Source organism: Ochotona curzoniae, unplaced genomic scaffold (genome assembly GCF_017591425.1).
Source record: "Ochotona curzoniae isolate NIBS_2020 unplaced genomic scaffold, NIBS_Ocur_1.0 contig_2318, whole genome shotgun sequence".
NCBI lineage: Eukaryota > Metazoa > Chordata > Mammalia > Lagomorpha > Ochotonidae > Ochotona > Ochotona curzoniae.
The window spans coordinates 7,406,825-7,426,254 of record NW_024465419.1 but is presented as its reverse complement, the minus strand read 5'-3'; the positions used below and the strand labels follow the sequence as shown (position 1 = coordinate 7,426,254).

General features: G+C 40.1%; 1 protein-coding gene across 1 annotated transcript; it reads left to right on the top strand.

The window, feature by feature from the left end:
- Positions 1-9,989: 9,989 nt before the first annotated feature.
- Positions 9,990-14,175, top strand: PPDPFL (pancreatic progenitor cell differentiation and proliferation factor like). The gene is made up of 4 exons (XM_040972718.1): positions 9,990-10,044; positions 11,230-11,292; positions 11,395-11,494; positions 14,154-14,175. The coding sequence occupies exons 1-4, from the start codon at positions 9,990-9,992 to the stop codon at positions 14,173-14,175; spliced, it is 240 nt and encodes a 79-aa protein (XP_040828652.1).
- Positions 14,176-19,430: the final 5,255 nt, after the last annotated feature.

Here is a 19,430-nt window from a genome sequence, read left to right as displayed (position 1 = left end):
TTGGATCCTATAAATGACAGTGGACTCAACAATATCCCCGGTTGAAGAGAAGTATAGAAAAAGACAGAAGCTTCCAATGTCTCCTTCCAATGGTGCACACGGAATACTTCCTTCAGAGAAAATAGGGGACAACATGTGAAAAATGTTGCTCATCAGAGAAATGCCTTTGAGTCTAGAATTTTGTTGGTGGGCTGGCGGGTCTGCCAGGTAGGTACATAGCATCTGCACAATTGACCTCCCTGAAGTGCCAGACTGCCTGATACTGTACTTTCCCTAATATACACTTAATACAGTAAATAGTTGAATGGTGTGGCTCAAGGTTTTCAGAATGAATCCCCTCTGAGTCACAATACTACAGGAGTTTAACTTCCAAGAGCTAAGACCGTCATAAAGACAGGCCTTTTTTGGAAAGTAATGCTTTCCCCATATCAGATACTGAAAAATCACACTGGTGAAGATTTGGGCCAGTCCCCAGGTAAACCAGAAGAGGTGAAAGTACAGCTGTTCTGGCTAGGACTGGGAGGTGGCATCCTTGGTGGTCTCAAGTCCAGCAGCAGTGATAGGAATGACATTTCATTCCACTCTCCTTCCTCTTGAAAGTTTTACCAGAAAGTAAACCTATCACTTATCATGTCCCAAAGAGATGTTCCTAAACAGGATGAATTTGCCCTTTGAAAAGGTAGGTTTGATTAAAGCAAGCATAGGCTGAGCGGCACCTGGCAGTGTTGTCCAGATTCCCCCACCCCCCGATGAGAGCTCAGCTGAGGCGAGCTCCTTGTAGTCCAGCTTCTCACTGCTCAGTTCTGCTTCCCTTATTTGTTCCTACTGCTTTTGTTTTGAGAGATGCCCCCAGCAAGACTAAAGGGAATTTGTCTGTTTTTCAGGGAACATAGCTATGACACCTACAGTTAGATAATCAGACAGCTTCTGTAGGTCAAAGATTAGGATCTGAGACACATCAAAGAGCTTTCTCACACTGAGCTTGGGGATTTGTGGGGAAATGGAAGTAATTCTGATAGGGGAGGAAAATGGTGCTCAGAAGTTGTTTCAGTATTAAGAGAAATTATATATTCTCAAAAACTATCGGTAATTCTATACTTTAACAGGCACTATGGAAGAAGTGATAGACACATGAGATATTTCCATGTGACCTGTTAAAGAATTTCAAAATTGCTGTAATATTGACTAGCTAAAGTGTCTAACTCAGCAGCATGAAATTCACAAGCCCAAACAGTGATGAGGATAATTATGCATATTTATCTATACTCAAAATCATAAAAGGAGAAAATTAAAGTGAAATCTTTTTGGCTGTGACAAATTTATTACTTAAGTATATTTGATTATCTACATATCTCAGTAGTTATAGGGAAAATGTTTTTGATGAAATAATTGTCTACTCACAAGAATCTGAATCCAACTCTGCAGGAAGAAAAAGTTGATAATAAAAACGGAGAATGCTGAACTTATTTTTATGTGTTTTTGCTTGTTTGTTTTCCTATGCAGGAAACCCATAGCTTCCCAATAAATGAAATATCACAGATATTTCCAGCTAGGTTTTATAAATGGTAAAGAGGTAATCTGTATAGGGCACAGAGAATTCAGACCAAGACTTGCAGATGGTTGACCAACAATGCTGCTTTTACCCGGAGATTGGTGTTTGGTGATGGGGTCAAGCTGATATGATGCAGAGGATGAAACCTGGGGTTGATTTTTCTTTTTTTTTTTAAAAGTTTTTAAAAAATATTTTGACAATCTTTACATAGTTAATTAGGGTAAAAAGGTTCAAGGGCTACAGGAGCGTGGGAAAGACCATTATTTTTTCCATATTGTTTCCTTCATGTTTAAAGGGGGTATTAAGGGAGAAGGCCCACCCAATTTCCCGCCCTCTCCAGGTCCCACATGTAGGGCATGCTCTGAGGTTCTTGCTCAAGTGGTTTTGATATTGCCACAGTTATGAATCGCTGCCAATCTTGCCACTCCAAGCACTATGAGATCTTTGAAGAATCCACTGATTGACATAGTCCATCACAGAGTCTCTGTTTGCCCCGTATTTCATTGCCAACATACAGCTGAGATGGTTGGTTGACCTGTTCTGTCTTCTCTCTTTTCTTGGTTAGGATTCTGAGTCCAGCATTTTGATTGGGGTGATCTCCAAAGAAACTTTGTCTGAGGTGTTCTCAAACCAGATTCTTGTATGTACTAGCAAGCACAGGGCCCTGTACAGCCCATCGCCCTGATCAGCTGGTGGTTGCAATTCCTGGGTTGGTTCTGTTTTCACTCCCGACTTCCACTGGAACCAATGGGTGTTGCAGTCCAGCCTGGTTCTGCCCAGTACATACTCAGCCATTGCATAAACCAATGGGAACTGCAGCCTAGTTGGAGTGACCGGCAATAACCCCCACCAGGCCCGCCCCGTACCCTGGTTTGCCAGTATGTGTAGCAGTAATCCAGTCTGTCCCACACCCCATTCTACCCCAGCCCCTGTCCTAGTTTTATGCCCTCCCGTGGAAGTGGTAACCCAAGAGGGATGAGCCCACTATTTCCCTCCCAGGCCTCTCCCACTCCCAGATTATGCACTCTCCAGGTGGTTCTGTGGTTTGACTTGACAGAACTAGCCCCCAGTGCCAGCTTCTGCCAGCTGATGCTGTGGCTAAGCCCAACCAATCCTCACCCACTCTAATTTTGTTTGCACCAATAGTAATCAGCCCAGCCCGGCTTTTCCCTGATCTAGTCCACATGAGGCCCACAGGTGTTGTATTCCTGCTTAGACTGGTCTGCCCCCACTCCAGCCCACGCTCTCCTGCGGAAGTAGCTGTCCAGCAAAGGAACCCTCGCTCTGCCCCCTCCCTTCCTTGTTCTCACGCTTACTGGTTGGGCACTGTGGTCCCTTCCGGTACAGGCAGCCTCACCTTGGCATTCCGTATTGTGTACTAGTTTTTGTTGCGACCGAAACTGGCTCGACCTGCACTGCTCTGGTGTTTGGATTTGCCAGTGGATGACGTGGACAGATTCAGCCTGGTCTTCCGCCGACCCCTGCCAATTGTATGCCAGTGGGTAACTTTCCGTGGCCTGTTCTGGGCTGTTTCCTATCATGTTTCTTGTGCTTACATGCCGGGTCTGTGTCCTACCAGAGGAGTTGCCCAGGCTCCTCTATCAGAACCTCTCCCAATGCCAGGTTTCATGCTTACCAGGATTTTTCTTTTAATATTTGCATTTTTGCATGCTTGACAATGGACCCATTGTACCTTCCAATAATAACAGCAATATGAAGATGGCAGTTAACCTAATTGCCGTTGGCTTTAAGGGGAATCAGGAAAAAAAAATGGCAGAAGAGCAATAACTATAGATTAAACAATGTAACTTGGGGCATGTTTTGGGATTAAGACTGCTACAAGTGGACCAAGTGCACCTGTTTGAATACAGGCCATGGAACATGCAGGTTCCATCAGCCTTTACTCTTTAACAGCTTCTGAAGACACATTTTATTGTAGGGGAATATAATGCCCTCTAAGCTCTCACTATGAAAGCCAAAGGTGATTTTGATGGTCAGAGTGCAGGCTAAGCTATGCTGGCGATAAATACACAATACTGCGGCTAAAAGGACAATGCATTTCATGCTTATCTTCTCGTCCCCAGGTGGCACAGATGTTCTCACAGTAGGGCTTCCGTGGTGGCTTCAGTTGTTAACATCTTTTCAACCAGTAAAGAATAAGGGCAAGTCGAATGGTTTAGTCACTAAGGAGATGCATTTGAAAGGAACAACATGCCTCTCCTCACATTTTACTGGACTAAGCGTAGTCTTATTGCAAGAGTGAGCTATACCTAGTGAATACTAAAAAAGAATAGAAGAGCAATGATTCTGAAAGGCAGTAGTTTTGGTTATAAAGATACATATTTTCCCCTCTATCTCTCTGCAGCTAGATAAAATCACCTGTTCCAGGGCTGGTGAATCGGATGGGTCCTGCTGGGTTTTGTGTTGTAGTTGTGTCTGACAGCAATTCTCACAATATTCCGTCAGTGATGTCAGGAAGAATGATGCTTCTCCACAAAGGGGCAATTGGTTCTTGCCATATTCCAAGCCTAGTTCCTTCTGGGTCACTCATCTGAAGTACAGCAGTTCTCAGGGCAGAATCCACAGTACTACAAGCCATGGATTAAAAGCCAGGAATTACTGGGGAATTACATGGGCTAGGAGTCAGGAAAGAAGGTCCTCTGAGTCCTGGTCCCTCACCTTGCCCAAGGGCATAAGGGCAAGGATTTCCTGGTAAGCTTACAGTGGCACTAGAGTTTGACTTTTTCATTTTAAATTTAACAGTGACATGAAAGCCATCTATATTTGTAGGAAGAGGCATTGGAATGTTTGGTTGGGATGGTTGGAGTGGAGATATGCTGAATATTTTCAATTTACATTATGCTTCTTTGGCTTGGTTTATTGGGATATAACTCCTTGAGAAACCTTCTTTTTCTAAACAAATAAGAACAAATATCTTTTTTAAGATAAAAAATTATTTATATTTATTGGAAAGACAGATCGACAGAGAAAAAGATCTTGCATATGCTGACTCACTCCCTAAGCGGCCACAATGACCAAAGCTGAGCTGATCCAAAGCCAGGAGCCAGGGGTTTCTTCTGGACGTCCCACATGAGTGCAGGGTTCCAAATCTTTGGGCCATCTTCTACTGTTTTCCCAGGCCACAAGCAGGAGCTGGATGGGACATGGAGCATTCAGAATACAAACCAGTACCCATATGGGATTCCGGTGCATGCAACCATGCAACGTGAGGACTTCAGCACTAGGCTACCATGCCAGGCCCCAACAAATATACTTTTAAAGACTTTTTTTTCTTTTTTTTTTTTTTTAGAGAGAGAGGGAGGGAGAGAGAGAGAGAAAGCCATTTGTCTGCTGGTTCACTAGTTCAGTTGGGCCAGGCTGAAGCCAGGATTTTGAAATTCCATCTGTGTTTCCCACCTGTCTCTCATATGAATGACAGTGGCCTAAGTACTTTTGTCCTTTTTCTTCCCCCAGGAAAGAAGGGTTAGGAAGGTTATCAGGAATCTCTAATGGAAGTCAAAAAACCAGGACCCAAGTTGCTTCTCTGTTACTGGGCACTGACATTGCAAGGGTTCAAAAAACAGTTTGAACCCAGGTTCAAATACTGGCCCCAAGAACAACTTTCTTTTCAGAAAAATAAACAACCAGTTTGTTAGAAAGCAGCTTGCATATGAGGCTCTTTGCTTTGGATGTTGGTGGAAGTTGGCAGTCCAATCATTAAGAAGCAGCTGTGGCCATTTTAACTTCTTGTGCTGTGGAAAGTTCTTTCAGGCTGTTCCTCTTCCTACACACAGGCTCAGGCATCTCATTGACAGGAAAATGCCAGGATGTTGCTTATGAGATCCCAGTTCCTTACCTCTCTTGATAATTCTATTGACTGACTGTTATTCTCCCAATACGTTGTTTCCCGAGTCTGGTAGAATTGGATTCTATTATGTACAATAATATAAACAAACTGATAGACTGTGGCTATTTTAGAAAAATATGGTGTTTACACAGTTTATTTATACGATTTAGAATGAAATCAATTCCAAGCAAATTTGGATACTAGGTTTTTCTTATTTCATGTATCACTTACAGTGGCCAAGAGATATTCAGTGGCTTACTGCTAGCAATTTTCTCCACAACTCTAATGGAATGACATAGTATTTTCACACAGATGAGTACACCTTTTCAGAACACCTGCTCTGCACATTAGTTTTGCCTCCTTAGTGATTAGGAATGACTAATCCATGATAATGTGTTGCATTTATTGGCTTAGATATTAACAACATACTAAAATCCTCACGTGCATCATGTGAACACTCAGGCCTTTTATAACTGCAGGCTGGAATCAGCTGTAGACGGTTCAAGATTCCCAGTATCGTCAGATATTGATGTGACAATTCACACTTGGCCCATTGTGAACACACGAGGCTGTGATAAATTATCTGCAAGCTGAGCTTGCTCTTGCCACAGAGTTCTATACTCCAGAAAACAGTAATGTAAAATCCATGTATTACTGTGATCATAATTCAATAACGTTAGAGAGAGTAATGGAGCCTCACATGTGCTATACAGACCACCTTTCAGAAAGGTTGCAATTGCCTTTGATTACTACTTACTCTTTCTCAAATTCCTCTCTGTTATTTAGTAGACATCAGCACTGCTTATAACTTGCCTGAACAGCAACATGTGAATGATGGCTACCCCTTCCCTGTTGGTTTACAAGTCATCAGAAAGGTCACTCACAAACAGAATACTCACATGTTGTAATTTTAGGATAAAATAGTCAATGAAAATATGATCATACATTTTAGCACTTAGATGTTGAAAACCAAAGGAAACAGCAACAGGTAACAAGCAGTCTCATTATGTCAGTGACAGAACGAAAATCTGAGCCACGATCTGAAATTTCATTTATTAGACAACATTGTCATCCTGATGCCATGAACAGAAAGACTTTTTTTTAAAAAATTATTTTTATTGGAAAGGGAGTTTTACAGAGAGAAGGAGAGACACGGAAAGATCCTCTGCTTGTTCATTCCTCAAATGGCTGTCATAGCTGGAGTTGAACCAATCTGAAGCCAGGAGCCAGGAGTTTCTTCCAGGTCTCCCACATAGGTGCAGGGTTCCAAGAATTCGGATCATCCTCTACTTCTTTGACAAGCAGGGAGCTGAATGGGAAGTAGAGCAGCTGGGACACAAACTGGTGCCCATATGGGATCCTAGCAGATGCAAGGTGAGGATTTAGCCACTGACCCATTGTGCCAGACCCAGATATGTTGGTTTTTATTACACTTTTTTTAAAAAAAGAGATTTTATTTCTTTCTATTGGAAAAGCAGATAAGCAGAAAGGAGAAGAGACAGAGAGAAATATCTTCGGTCTGATGATTCACTCCCCAAGTGATCACAACGGCTGGAGCTGAGCCAATCTGAAACCAGGAGCCAGGAGTTTCTTCTGGGTCTCCCACGTGGGTGCAGGGTCTCAAAGCTTTGGGCCATCCTTGACTGCTTTCCCAGGCAAAAGGCCGATAGCTGGACAGGAAATGGAGCTGCCGGGATTAGAATTGGCGTCCATATCGGATCCCGGAGTGTTCAAAACGAGGACTTTAACTGCTACACTCTCTCGCTGGGCCCTTATTACACTTTTAATACACAGACACTCTGTCAAGTTTTGTGCTGACCTAGGTAAATGCAGTGTATCCTTTTGAGCAGCTCACAGCCTGACATGTGGAAGAAACTAACAACTTCGGGAAGCATGAGTAGTTTTCTAATTGGAAGATGGTGATGCAGGAATGCTAGGTTACAACTGGCTGGGACTGGTGGGTCACATTGTGGATGGAGGGATTGCAGAGTGAATGAGGACAACATAAAGATATCTTTCATGTAAAATAAGCCTGCACAATGACATTCCAAAACACGTGAAGAAATCTGATGTTAAGAGAAACAACTAACGGTTAAATATTATGAAGGAAAATACTAAATCGATTTTTGGAGTTCAACTAAAATTCCCAAAATTACCCTGGTAAGATGCCTGGAGAAAGAAACCAAGAGATTATGAAAAGAGAGACACAGAGTAAGAAAATCACAGTATATAAATTTAGAGCAAAATTAATGAAAATAGTAAAAAAAGTGAAATTAAAAAAGCAATATATTTAGTTAACAGGTTGAACACAGTAAATTGAAAAAAGTGCTATGGTATCCATTCATAATACAGTATATGCAATAAGATTTAAACTAAACATGCTCATATGTAAGCATTTTAAATTATCAGTTCAAAGTGGGGAGTTGGAGACTGGCTTTGTGCTATACTTAATTAGGACATTAGCACCTAATGTTGGAGTACTGTTTCTAGTCCTGGCTGCTCCATTTCTAATCCAGCTCCCTGCTAACACCTGGGAAAGCAGCAGAAGGTGGTCCGTGTGCTTGCAGCCTGACACCAACTGGATGACAAGGATGGACGTTCTGTCTCCTGGCTTTAGTACGGCTCAGCCCTGGAGCATGAAACAGCAGACGGAAAAACATCTTCCTTCCTTTCTTCCTTCCTTCCTTCCTTCCTTCCTTCCTTCCTTCCTTCCTTCCTTCCTTCCTTCCTTCCTTCCTTCCTTCCTTCCTTCCTTCCTTCTTTCTTTCTTTCTCTCTCTCTCTCTTTCTCTCTCTCTTTCTTTCTTCTTCTCTAATTATTTAAAAAAAGAATTAGAAATTTGTGGCACAGCCACAGACACATAAGGAGGAGAGAGGAGAAAGAGGGTCTGTGTTTGCAATGCAAAAGAATCATAGCCACGTGCAAGAGGTATTTATTTGGCTAAAAAACATGGAGTTTTGACGTACCTGTATGTAGTGAAAAGATAACTATTATCAATCAAATTAACATTTTCACCTATTTACAGTTACTTTTCTTTGCATGTGTGCTAAGAGTATCTGAAATCTACTTTCTTTTTGAACGTTCTATATTCTAGGATGTTAGTTGCACCTGCCTCTCGTGTAGCTTCACTTTGTAGTTATTCATCCTATATAATTGCTATTTCCTATTCTTTGACCAACATCTCCTTATTTCCCAAACCTCCCTATCCTTGGTAATCACTGCTCTCTGCTCTATTTGACTTTTAAATATTCTGCACATAAAGGAGGTCATGCTGTATTTTTCTTCCTGTGTCTGGTGGGGGATTTTAAAAGAATCAAAATGGCATAGTACAGTACGTTTTTGCAATATACTTGAAGACCTAGACATGAATAACTTTTACAACTAGGCATACATGATCAAAAATAGCTAAGAAAGACTGCCCAAGCTGGTGAAGTAATAGTCATAAAATAAATTGAAGAAAAAAAAAAAACAGTTAAAATGAGTAATCCTCCATTCAAACAGGAGCTGACTCTACCCATGAGCCAATGGGTTTTGTCAACTGGCAAAGCAAACTACATAAGAAACATTATTATCACTAAAATCAAAATTTTTGCATCAATAAATTACATTGTTACCATGTGAGACATTGTACACATTTCTGCACATTGTACATATTTCTCTCTTTTTGTTATTATTCCTGTTAATGTTTGTAACTCCTTGTCCATCTGTCCACCCAGCTTTACTGTAACATCTCTTTGTCAGATTCTTTCAAAGCCTCACTGACGTCTTCCTGCTCTCCCGTGGCTAGAGGACTGTGTCGGGCATCGTTGTATTTGAGCTTGTGCCTCTGGCACCTCCTAGAATGCCTAGCACTGTTTTGTTTATTGAATATGTGATCATATCTAATGCTGAAGTGGCTATCTGGGTATCAGGTACTCCTCTGTGATAGCAATCAGCTGTTAAGTTGTGTTAAAAAGATGAGTTGAAAACAGTGGGCCAAGCTTTTTACTGCTGACTGTAGGCCAACTGGGCACACTGACACGGTCCAATGTCCTTTCGATTGCTGGAGGGCAAACAAGTAAGGCCCTTTTTCCTCCACCTCTCGCTGACTGTTTGCCACCTCACCCCAAGTCAACCAAGGCTGGCGGAGCTGGGGGCTTCTGACACAAGGTGCTCAGCGGTCCCAGGTCTTGGCAGGTACACACAGGTAACTCACTATGCGCTGGTTCCTTCAAGTTGCGTGTTTTCTGAATAAACTTTAGAACAGCACTTTTCTTAACGAATTGAAGGAAACAAACAGGTGAGTGTGGCTGGGCTAACATTCTATCTGACTTCGAGTTTTGGAGTGAGGTGTAGTTGACTGCCTGGTTTACTGCGATACATTTGGTTCCAACTCATTACAAACTGGCTTTTAATTTTTTATGTTTTCTTACTGAGGGCTGAATTTCCTTTTATGAGATATGCATTGCATGGTAAATGGTGTTTTGTTTTGTTTTTAAAACTCTTTCCCCTGGTGAAAGGGAAAGGAAATTCCAGGGTGTGAATCCCAGCATCTCTTTCACTAGCTCCTGTTCTGCAGCTCCTGCTCACACATGCTCTCAGGAGAAAAAAATGGCGTCGGTGCCTTCCATTGGTTGTCTTCTGGCCAAAAATCAGTATTATCGAAGCAAGTTGTATCACTGCAGCGACTACCCTGGGAGTGCAACTTGAGCTGCTATTGTGGGGATGGTATAAAGCTATGTGCTGGGTCATGCTTAGACTTCAAGGGAGAAAACTGACGTTGTCCGTGACAGGAAATCAGACACCTGTGAAGCTGTGCTGCTCAGCCTCATCTCGCCGCTTGGTTTTGTCTCTGTTGTACCCATGGAGCCATTAACAAACATGAGTGAAACTAAGCTTTGATTTTATGATTACACTTTATCTACCATGTCTTTCATGAGTTACATTAAAAAAAAAACCCACAATTTTCTGTAAATAAAATAGGATTAAATTCCCTAGAAAAGAAGAAGCAGATGCTGCTTCAGACATTTCCTGATTTTCATTTTCTGTTGTGGATGAAGGTCAGCATTCATCCATGTGGCTGGTTTTATGTTTATTAATATTTTTATCTGTGCATATTTATAGCTGAATAAAAATCAAGTTAAGAAATTCTAGAGAAAGAAGACGAAGAAATTGCGTAAAATGAAATGAACCTTTGAGAATCATGTTGATGTGTATTGAAAGCTGTCTATTCTATCAATCCATAGAAAAATCTTTATTTCAAGGATTGTCTGTAGCAAGCATTAAAAATCTCTGTTGTCTTATTTGTTCCAGAGAGGTTATATTTTGTCTGTCTATTTGATGTTACTTTTGTCAGTACATGCTATTTTCATACCCTGGTCTTTTAAAAGATTTATAGACTTAAGATTTAAACCTAGTAAGTTAGCTAAAATGTTTAGCATTTAAAATAATTTCCCATGCTCTAGATTTGGTTAACTTTAAAAAAAAATTAAGTATGTACATGTGTGATATTTTAATATTGCCTAATTATGCTCACTTCTGATTTTGTGCTTCCTTAAGTTTTGGAATTTAACAATATTTATAATCTATTCTAATTCCTACATCTAATATCTATGGGAAGAGAAAAAGATTAAGCTAACATAAAATGAATATAACTTATTACAGAAGTGTTTTAAATTGATTAGCAATTTGATCAATTCTCAATTCGTAAGTTTGTGAGTCAGGATTATAAGTGATTTCAGGACACACTGTTTGAGAGTTCCTGTGTGAATGATGTGTAGGTGTGTGTGAATGTGTGTTCCTGCCTGTTTCCTGCTATTTATTAATTTCCTGACTATCATTTGTCTTTTAGAGTTCAGTGTTTCTTCAGTTAGTTCTGACACTGTTAATTTCAAAGTTAACAAATGCCAGCAAGGTACTCAGTTTATTTCTTATCAGTGTTTTTTGCATTATTTCTTTTGCTTTTACCCTCCCTAATTTGTTTTTGAAAAGTGGCAACACAATCTTTATTTGATAGGATTCCCAAAGGGGGCAGAGTGCACCTGGTGGTTTAAGTCCTTTTTCCATTCGGAATCTGTGGTCTGGAATGTGAGAAGCAAAGATCTGTCTTCTGGTGGGTGACATTATTATTATTATTATTATTTAAAAGATTTATTCTATCTTTATTGGAAAGTCAGATGTAAAGAGAAGGAGAAACAGAGAGGAAGATCTTCCATTCAATGATTCACTCCCCAAGTGGCTACAATGGCTGGAATTGAGCCAATCTGAAGCCAGGAGCCTCCTCTGGTCTCCCACGTGGATACAGGGTCCCAAGGCTTTGGGCTGTTTTTGACTGCTTTCCCAGGCCATAAGCAGGGAGTTGGATGGGAAACCAGGCCTCCAGGATTGGAACCAGTTCCCATATGGGACCCTAGCGCATGCAAGGCAAGAACTTTAGCCACTGGAATGTGTGCTGGGCCCTGATGAGTGACTCTTAACCTTTTCTGAAAAGGGCATTTCTTCTCAATGGATGCAGTGTTGTCTGTGGCAGTGGCTGTGTAAGCTTTTCCAGGTGGCATGCAATTCCTTGCTGTGGCTTTGGGGGGAAGCGGAGGTGAGGCATGAGGTGAAGCAGGGAGCTGTTCTCTCTTTCTGGCCAAACCCTCTGTAAGGTCAGTGATGCTCCTGTGTTCCAGTCGCAATAGAGGGATTGACGAGCTCTGTGCCACTTGGTGTCATTGTTTAGGGGAAGTGGATTAGGAATCAGAGGCAAGGTTCTAAATTTGTTTTTCCACTATCTTTGAGTGAAGAATAGCCATTGTTGTTGTCCCAGAACACCTTGTTTAATCTCCCCGTTGGTTGTGATTTGTTGCTCTGTAGTGCCAGTTATTCATTTAGGACTGAACTGGTGGGTTTGTGTGCTACGGTTTCCTTATATCTTTGATACATTCTATTGTACAGTTGTTATTGGTTTTTGAATTCTTATTTTGATTTTAAATACATTAATGGCTAGAAGCAATGTGGAAAAACTGTATACTAACGAATTTCACAAATTCTGATGTTAGAACATCATGATTTTGACAAATATCCCACTTAAGAGTAAGTAGAATTAATACTGAAAATATTGTGAAAACAATCAATGCAATGCTGATTGTTGAGAAGCTCCTTTGCTTACTCTAGCATGTTTATAGATTTAGATGATCTAGCTAAGGGATTTACTTTGGCTGTGAAGCCATGGGAATTACAGAGGGGTAGCTGATAGCTGTTCGTCTGTGTGCTGTCCTGCCATACACATGTTGGTGACAGTTGGCTCTTTCATACAGCACTGAGAGTGAAGGTGACAATCAGGGTGCTCTCCCCACTGCGGGGCCTCAGGGGTGAGAGCTACATCCTCCAGCACTGCAGCCAATGCAGAGGACGCCTCTCCACAGAAGAAGAGATCTCCTTTATAAGACCAGGTTAGAACGGCCACTCAAATAGCGTATGTTCAGGCATTTTCCTGAACACTGATAATGCAAGTGGCATTAGCTTCATGAAGAATATTTGAAAAGTCTGCCTTTAGCAACATGTGCTCTTTTAAAATAATTGGATTCTTTAGATGCACTGATTTGTCTGAAGCAGTCCTTTTCCTTTACGTATTGTGTTGATCAAGAAATTGTAGATTGTATGTCAGTTGAGTGATTTATGGCTTCAGATGTGTAGAAAAATGTGGCAAAACTTGTATTTGTAATCATAAAAGGTGCAAATAGCAAACATATCCCTTGAATAGATTACTTGTCATAACTATATTGTACCTCTTAAACCAAAAGAATATCACGTAGACTTTAAAGTTCATGATTTTAAGTAATACTTAATGCTTTGGAAAATTATGTTTATGCAATAGTGAATGGAAAAAACAGAACAGTTTAAAACATTACTCTATTTATATTAAAATGCTTCATAGACATAAGAAAAAATTGGAAGGATAGAAGTCAAATAACGGCAGTGGTTTTAACTGGACACATACGTATGGATGATTCTTATTTTATTATTTACATTTCCACATTTTAAAATTGTCTGATATGACAAATCTTGTGTATAATCAGAAAATAAAGATGTTAATATAAAAAGGAACATTGCGATAATTTATGATGAGTGAATTTGCTGTATGAACTAGATAGAATATTTGTTATTTTCTTAAATACTGGATATATTAAAAATGTATATTGCTTGAAAATATTTTTCATTATAAGAAATGAGACTCAGCTGTGAGTCCTTCTAAACTCTGATGTAACTATCTGTACAACCACATGGGTAATGTTGCTCAAACATGGTTAAGGCAATGTTGCCCTGACATGATTGTGTCAGAACTCTCCTCTTATCTGACTGAATGGCAATGAACTACACGACCATGCGGTAATGTTGCATTAAGCATATAGTGGAGCACACATGATTGTCGGTAGAACTGTCTGTTTATTCAGCTACATACCCATGACAAAGTATTCACTCTGAATAAAGCTGACCAAGCATTCGTTATTTCCAAATGGGGAAGATAACTGCGTGTTTGTTTATCTCTGAGTTGCCAATGAAGGGCGCCTGTTGTCACTCTGAGTACTCTCACGGTTAGATAGCACGGTTTTCCTAGTGGTCACCTGCATATATAATATTTCCATATTTCTCCAGGCATATTCAAATGTTGGTAGGTTTTCATTTGAGTTACTATTATTATTTTTTAAGATTTATTTTTTTTATTGAAAGGTCAGTTATAGAGAGGAGGAGAGACAGGAAGCTCTTCTGTCTGAAGATTCACTCCTCAAGTAGCCTCAGTGGCAAGAGCTGAGCCAATCAATCAAGGAGCCAGGAGCTTCCTCTGGGTCTCCCACATGGGTGCAGTGTCCCAAGGCCTTGGGTCATGCTCAGCTATTCCCAGGCAACAAGCAGGATGCTGGACGAGAAGTGGGGCTGCAGGCACATAAACCAGCGCCCATCTGGGATTCCGGTGTGTAAGGTGAGGACTTTAGCCACTATGCTGTTGTGTCAGGCCCTTTACTTGGGTTATTCTAAAATTAGTCACAGGGACTGAAGAAGTTTGAAAGTGAAGCAAATCTAAGAAATAAGAATAATATGCCCAAATTAGAAAGTCTTGATTCACATTTAATAGTATCAACAAATTTCTTTTTCCTTAACTGTTAGGTATGTGTGAGTACACTGACTATTTAGGTTATCTGATGAATTTCTCAAAGTAAATTAGTGATTTGGTGTTTGTGTATTCAGATGCTGTTTATTTTTTTTTTGAACTTTTAGTTTCTAGTATTTTGAATGTACCAAGAATCATAGTTTTTATATTAGTTTAGATTGATATTACTGTTTCTCCAATTTATTATCTTTAAAAAGCAATTGAATTTTACATAAGATTCTTAAATCATACTGTACATGTAGTTTGGTTAGGCATATATATACTTACTCGTATGTTTATATACAAATATATATGAGTACAGATATCTGACAGACTGACAAATATGTTGAAAAAACTTAGATAAAACTAATGATAAAGAGCTCATGAAATAATTAAAGACATAAAAGGAAACCTTCATGCTAATTAGAATTTCTGCAGAATCAGGAAACTAGAAACGCAAATGACAAGAAGACAGTGTCTTCTGGCTAATTCTAGGTGGGCAGGAGACAGTTCTGAGCTGTGTTTAAAGAACACCTCACACGGAGTCAGCATTTGAATCGACAATGTCCTCTCTCTCTATTGAACCACTAGGACGGACTCCTGGCTCTGCCACCAGACTCTAGTCTTCTGAAAGGCAGAATCCGCAACGCAGGGGGATGGCTGAAGGAGCTGATCGGTATCGTCCATTCGGGAGGCAGTTTTACTTAAGACCTATCTGTTCAGGATTTGTTGCCTGTTGGTGAACAATGAGCAGAAAAAGCTAAATTTATGAGAAGGATGTCATCAGTCAAAATGACTTGGCAGGCACTGTGACCGTTCGCGGGCTGGGATGTTTGTGGTAAATGAAGCAGCATTTTGACAGTTTTTCCTCAGGTTATGTGAAATTATGTCTTTTTTTTTTTTATTGTTGCTTACATTATATTATGTAGTACAGTTTTATAGGCGCTGGGGATCCCCCCCATCCCTCCCATACCCCTCCCCCCATGGTGGATTCCTCCACCTTGTTGCATAACCATAGTTCAAGTTCAGTTGAGATTCATTGCTTGCAAACACCTGCCTAGCATAAAGTTCAGCGTCTTATTGTCCAGATAAGTTCAGTGGCCTCTTGGGGAGACCTTCTATGGTCTGAAGATAGGTCTAACAGAGTAAAGATCCAGTCAGTTAAAAGCCCCAACAAGGCCTCAGTATCATTATACAACATTATGGAATTAATTGACATAGTATTGGGTAAACAATATGTTAAAAATAATGCAAGTTCCATTCTTCGAAACATCTGGGTTGAGACAGTATCAATGACAGGTTCAAAAAATAACAAACCACCATACAAAAAATTACAGGTTAAATCAAGGCAAACATGTGGTATCTAATCTTTTGGGATTCACTCATTTCCCTTAGCATTATAGTTTCCAGTTGTGCCCATTTAGCCACAAAGAACTGCATTTTGTTTTTTTTAATAGCTGAGTAGTATTCCATGGAGTAGATGAACCAAAGCTTTCTTATCCAATCTTCTGCTGATGGGCATTTCGGTTGCTTCCATGTTTTCACAATTACTGATTGTGCTGCAATGAACATAGGGATGCATGTTGGTTTGTCGTAAAACAGGTGTTTTGGATATATTCCTAGGAGTGCTATTGCTGGGTCATATGGCATGCAGATTCCGAGTTGTTTGAGTGTTCTCCAGACTGATTTCCATAAAGGCTGTACCAATTTGCAGCTCCACCAGCAGTGGAGTAGGGTTCCCTTTTCCCCGCATCCTCGCCAGCAAGCGTTGTTGGTGTTCTTGTTTATGTGGGCCAATCTTACTGGTGTTAGGTGGTACCTCATCGATGTTTTAATTTGGATTTCCCTTATTGCTAGGGAGCTGGAACATTTTTTCATATGTTTGTTTGCCATTTGGACTTGTTCCTTTGTGAAATGTTTGCCCATTTCCCGTGCCCATTTCTTGAGTGGCTTGTTTGTTTTGGTTTTTTGGTTGTTTTGAAGTTCTTTGTATATCCTGGAAATTAGCCCCCTATCGCCTATATCGTGTGCAAAGATCTTCTCCCACTCTGTGGGTTGCTTTTTTACTTTGTTGATTGTTTCCCTTGCTGTACAGAAGCTTCTTAGTTTGATGAGGTCCCATTTGTTTATTCTGTTCTCAACTGCTATTGCTTTTGGTGTCCTTCTTAGAAAGTCGGTACCTACTCCTAGGTCTTGCAGGGTATTTCCTACATTTTCTTGCAAGAGTTTGAAGGTTTCTGGATGTAGGTTTAGGTCTTTTATCCATGTAGATTGGATCTTAGTGTATGGTGATAGATGTGGGTCTATCTTTTTGTTTCTACAGGCTATCAGCCAGTTGTCCCAACAACATTTACTAAAGAGTCCTTCCCACTTGCTTAAGCTGTCATTAGTCTTTTTGTCAAAGATTAATTGGCTGTATCTGTGTGGATTCCCTTTTGGTGCTTCTATTCTATTCCATTGATCTTCCTTTCTGTCTTTGTGCCAGTACCAGGCTGTTTTGATTACCACTGCTCTATAGTATGTCCAGAGGTCCGGGATTGTGATTCCCCCTGCTAATTTCTTATTTTTCAGGATGGTTCTAGCTATTCGTGGTTTTTTGTGTTTCCAGATGAACTGTTGAATCATTGTATCCAGTTCCGTGAAGAATGTTTTGGGCAATTTGATTGGAATTGCGTTGAAAATGTATATTGCTTGTGGTAGTATAGACATTTTAATGATATTGATTTTGCCTATCCAGGAGCACGGGATGTTATTCCATCTTTTGAGGTTTTGTTCAATTTCCTTTTTAAATAGTTTGTAGTTTTCTTCGAATAGGTCTCCTACACTTTTGGTTAGATTTATTCCCAAATACTTCATACTTCTCTCTGCTATTTTGAATGGTATCCTGTTGGTTAGATCTTCTTCCATCTTGGTGTTATTTGCATACACTATGGCTGTTGATTTTCGTTCATTAATTTTGTACCCCGCCACTCTGCCAAACTCTCGTATAAGTTCTAGCAGTTTCTGTATTGAGTCTCCTGGTTTTTCTATGTATAGGATTATGTCATCTGCATATAGTGAAAGCTTGACTTCTTCGTTTCCTATACGTATGCCTTTGATTTCTTTTTCTTGTCTTATGGCCTCTGCAAGTACCTCTAGGACTATGTTGAATAGCAGTGGTGATAGTGGGCACCCTTGTCTTGTTCCAGATCTCAGTGGGAAGGGTTCTAGCTTTTCTCCATTCAGTATGATACTGGCGTTGGGTTTTTCATAAATTGCTTTAATTATGTTGTGGATTTTCCCATCTATGCCTACTTTGGCTAGAGTTTTTAGCATGAAGAGGTGTTGGATTTTGTCGAAAGCTTTTTCTGCATCTATTGAAACTATTATGTGGTTCTTGTTTTGCAGTTTTTGGATATGGTTTATAACATTTATGGATTTCCGAATGTTGAACCATCCCTGCATTCCAGGGATGAATCCTACTTGATCCGGATGAATGATCTGTCTGATGATTTTTTGAATTCTATTGGCTAGGATTTTGTTGAGAATTTTAGCATCAATGTTCATCAGAGAAATAGGTCTGTAGTTTTCCTTCTCTGATGGTTCTCTATCCGGTTTTGGGATTAAGGTGATGTTGGCTTCATAGAATGAGTTTGGGAGGGTTGCTTCCTCCTCTATTGTTTTGAAGAGCTTGTAGAGGATTGGGGTTAGTTCTGTTCGGAATGTTTTGTAGAATTCTGTAGTGAAGCCGTCTGGGCCTGGGCTTTTTTTCGTTGGGAGATCCTTGATGACTGTTTCAATCTCTACCTCGGTTATGGGTTTATTTAATTCTGCAGTTGCCTCCGGACTGAGTTTTGGTAAATGGTGGGAGTCCAAGAACTTTTCTATTTCTTGGTGGTCCTCAAATTTGTGGGAGTACAGTTCTTTGTAGTAATTTCTAATTATTTTCTTAATGATTGCAGTGTCTGTTGTTATGTTGCCTTTTTCATCTTTAATGCTGTTGATTCTCACTTTCTCTTGTTTTTTTTTGGTCAATCGGGCCAGTGGAGTGTCTATTTTGTTTATTTTCTCAAAAAACCAACTTTTTGATTTGTTGATTTTATGTATAGTTTTTTTGATTTCTATTTGGTTTATCTCCTCCCTTGTTTTGATGATTTCTTGTTTCCTATTGTGCGTGGGACTCTTCTGCTGCTGTTTTTCCAGATCCTGGAGGTGTGAGGTTAGTTCCTGTATTTGGCGTCTTTCTTGGGCCTTGACATGCGCTCCGATTGCGATGAATCTACCTCGTAGCACTGCTTTGGCGGTGTCCCACAAGTTTTGGAATGTTGTATCAGAGTTTTCATTGGTTTCCATGAATTTTTTGATCTCATCTTTAATTTCTTCTCTGACCCATTGTTCGTTTAATAGCATATTGTTCAATTTCCAAGAGTGCCTATACTTCCTGGGGAGTTTTGAGTTGTTGATTACCAGTTTCATCCCATGGTGGTCTGAGAGGGTACATGGTATGATACTAATGTTTTGGAAGTTGTTTAGATTCGCTTTATGTCCTATCATGTGGTCGATTCTGGAGAAGGTGCCATGCACCGCTGAGAAGAATGTATAGTCTGTGGCCTTAGGATAAAAAGTTCTATATATGTCTACTAAGTCCAGTTGTTCTATTGTTTGTGTGAGCTCTGTTGTTTCTTTGTTGAGTTTTTGTTTCGTAGACCGGTCCATTGTTGTTAGAGGTGTGTTGAGATCGCCTACAAGAATTGTGCGGGTGTCTATGTCTTCCCTTAAGTCTGTAAGTAATTGCTTTACGTAAGTAGGTGCATTAAGATTCGGTGCATAAACATTAATGATGGTGATTGCTTCTTGATGGATCATTCCTTTCACCAGTATAAAATGGCCTTCCCTGTCTCTTTTGATGTTAGTTAGAATGAAATCTATCTCGTCTGAAA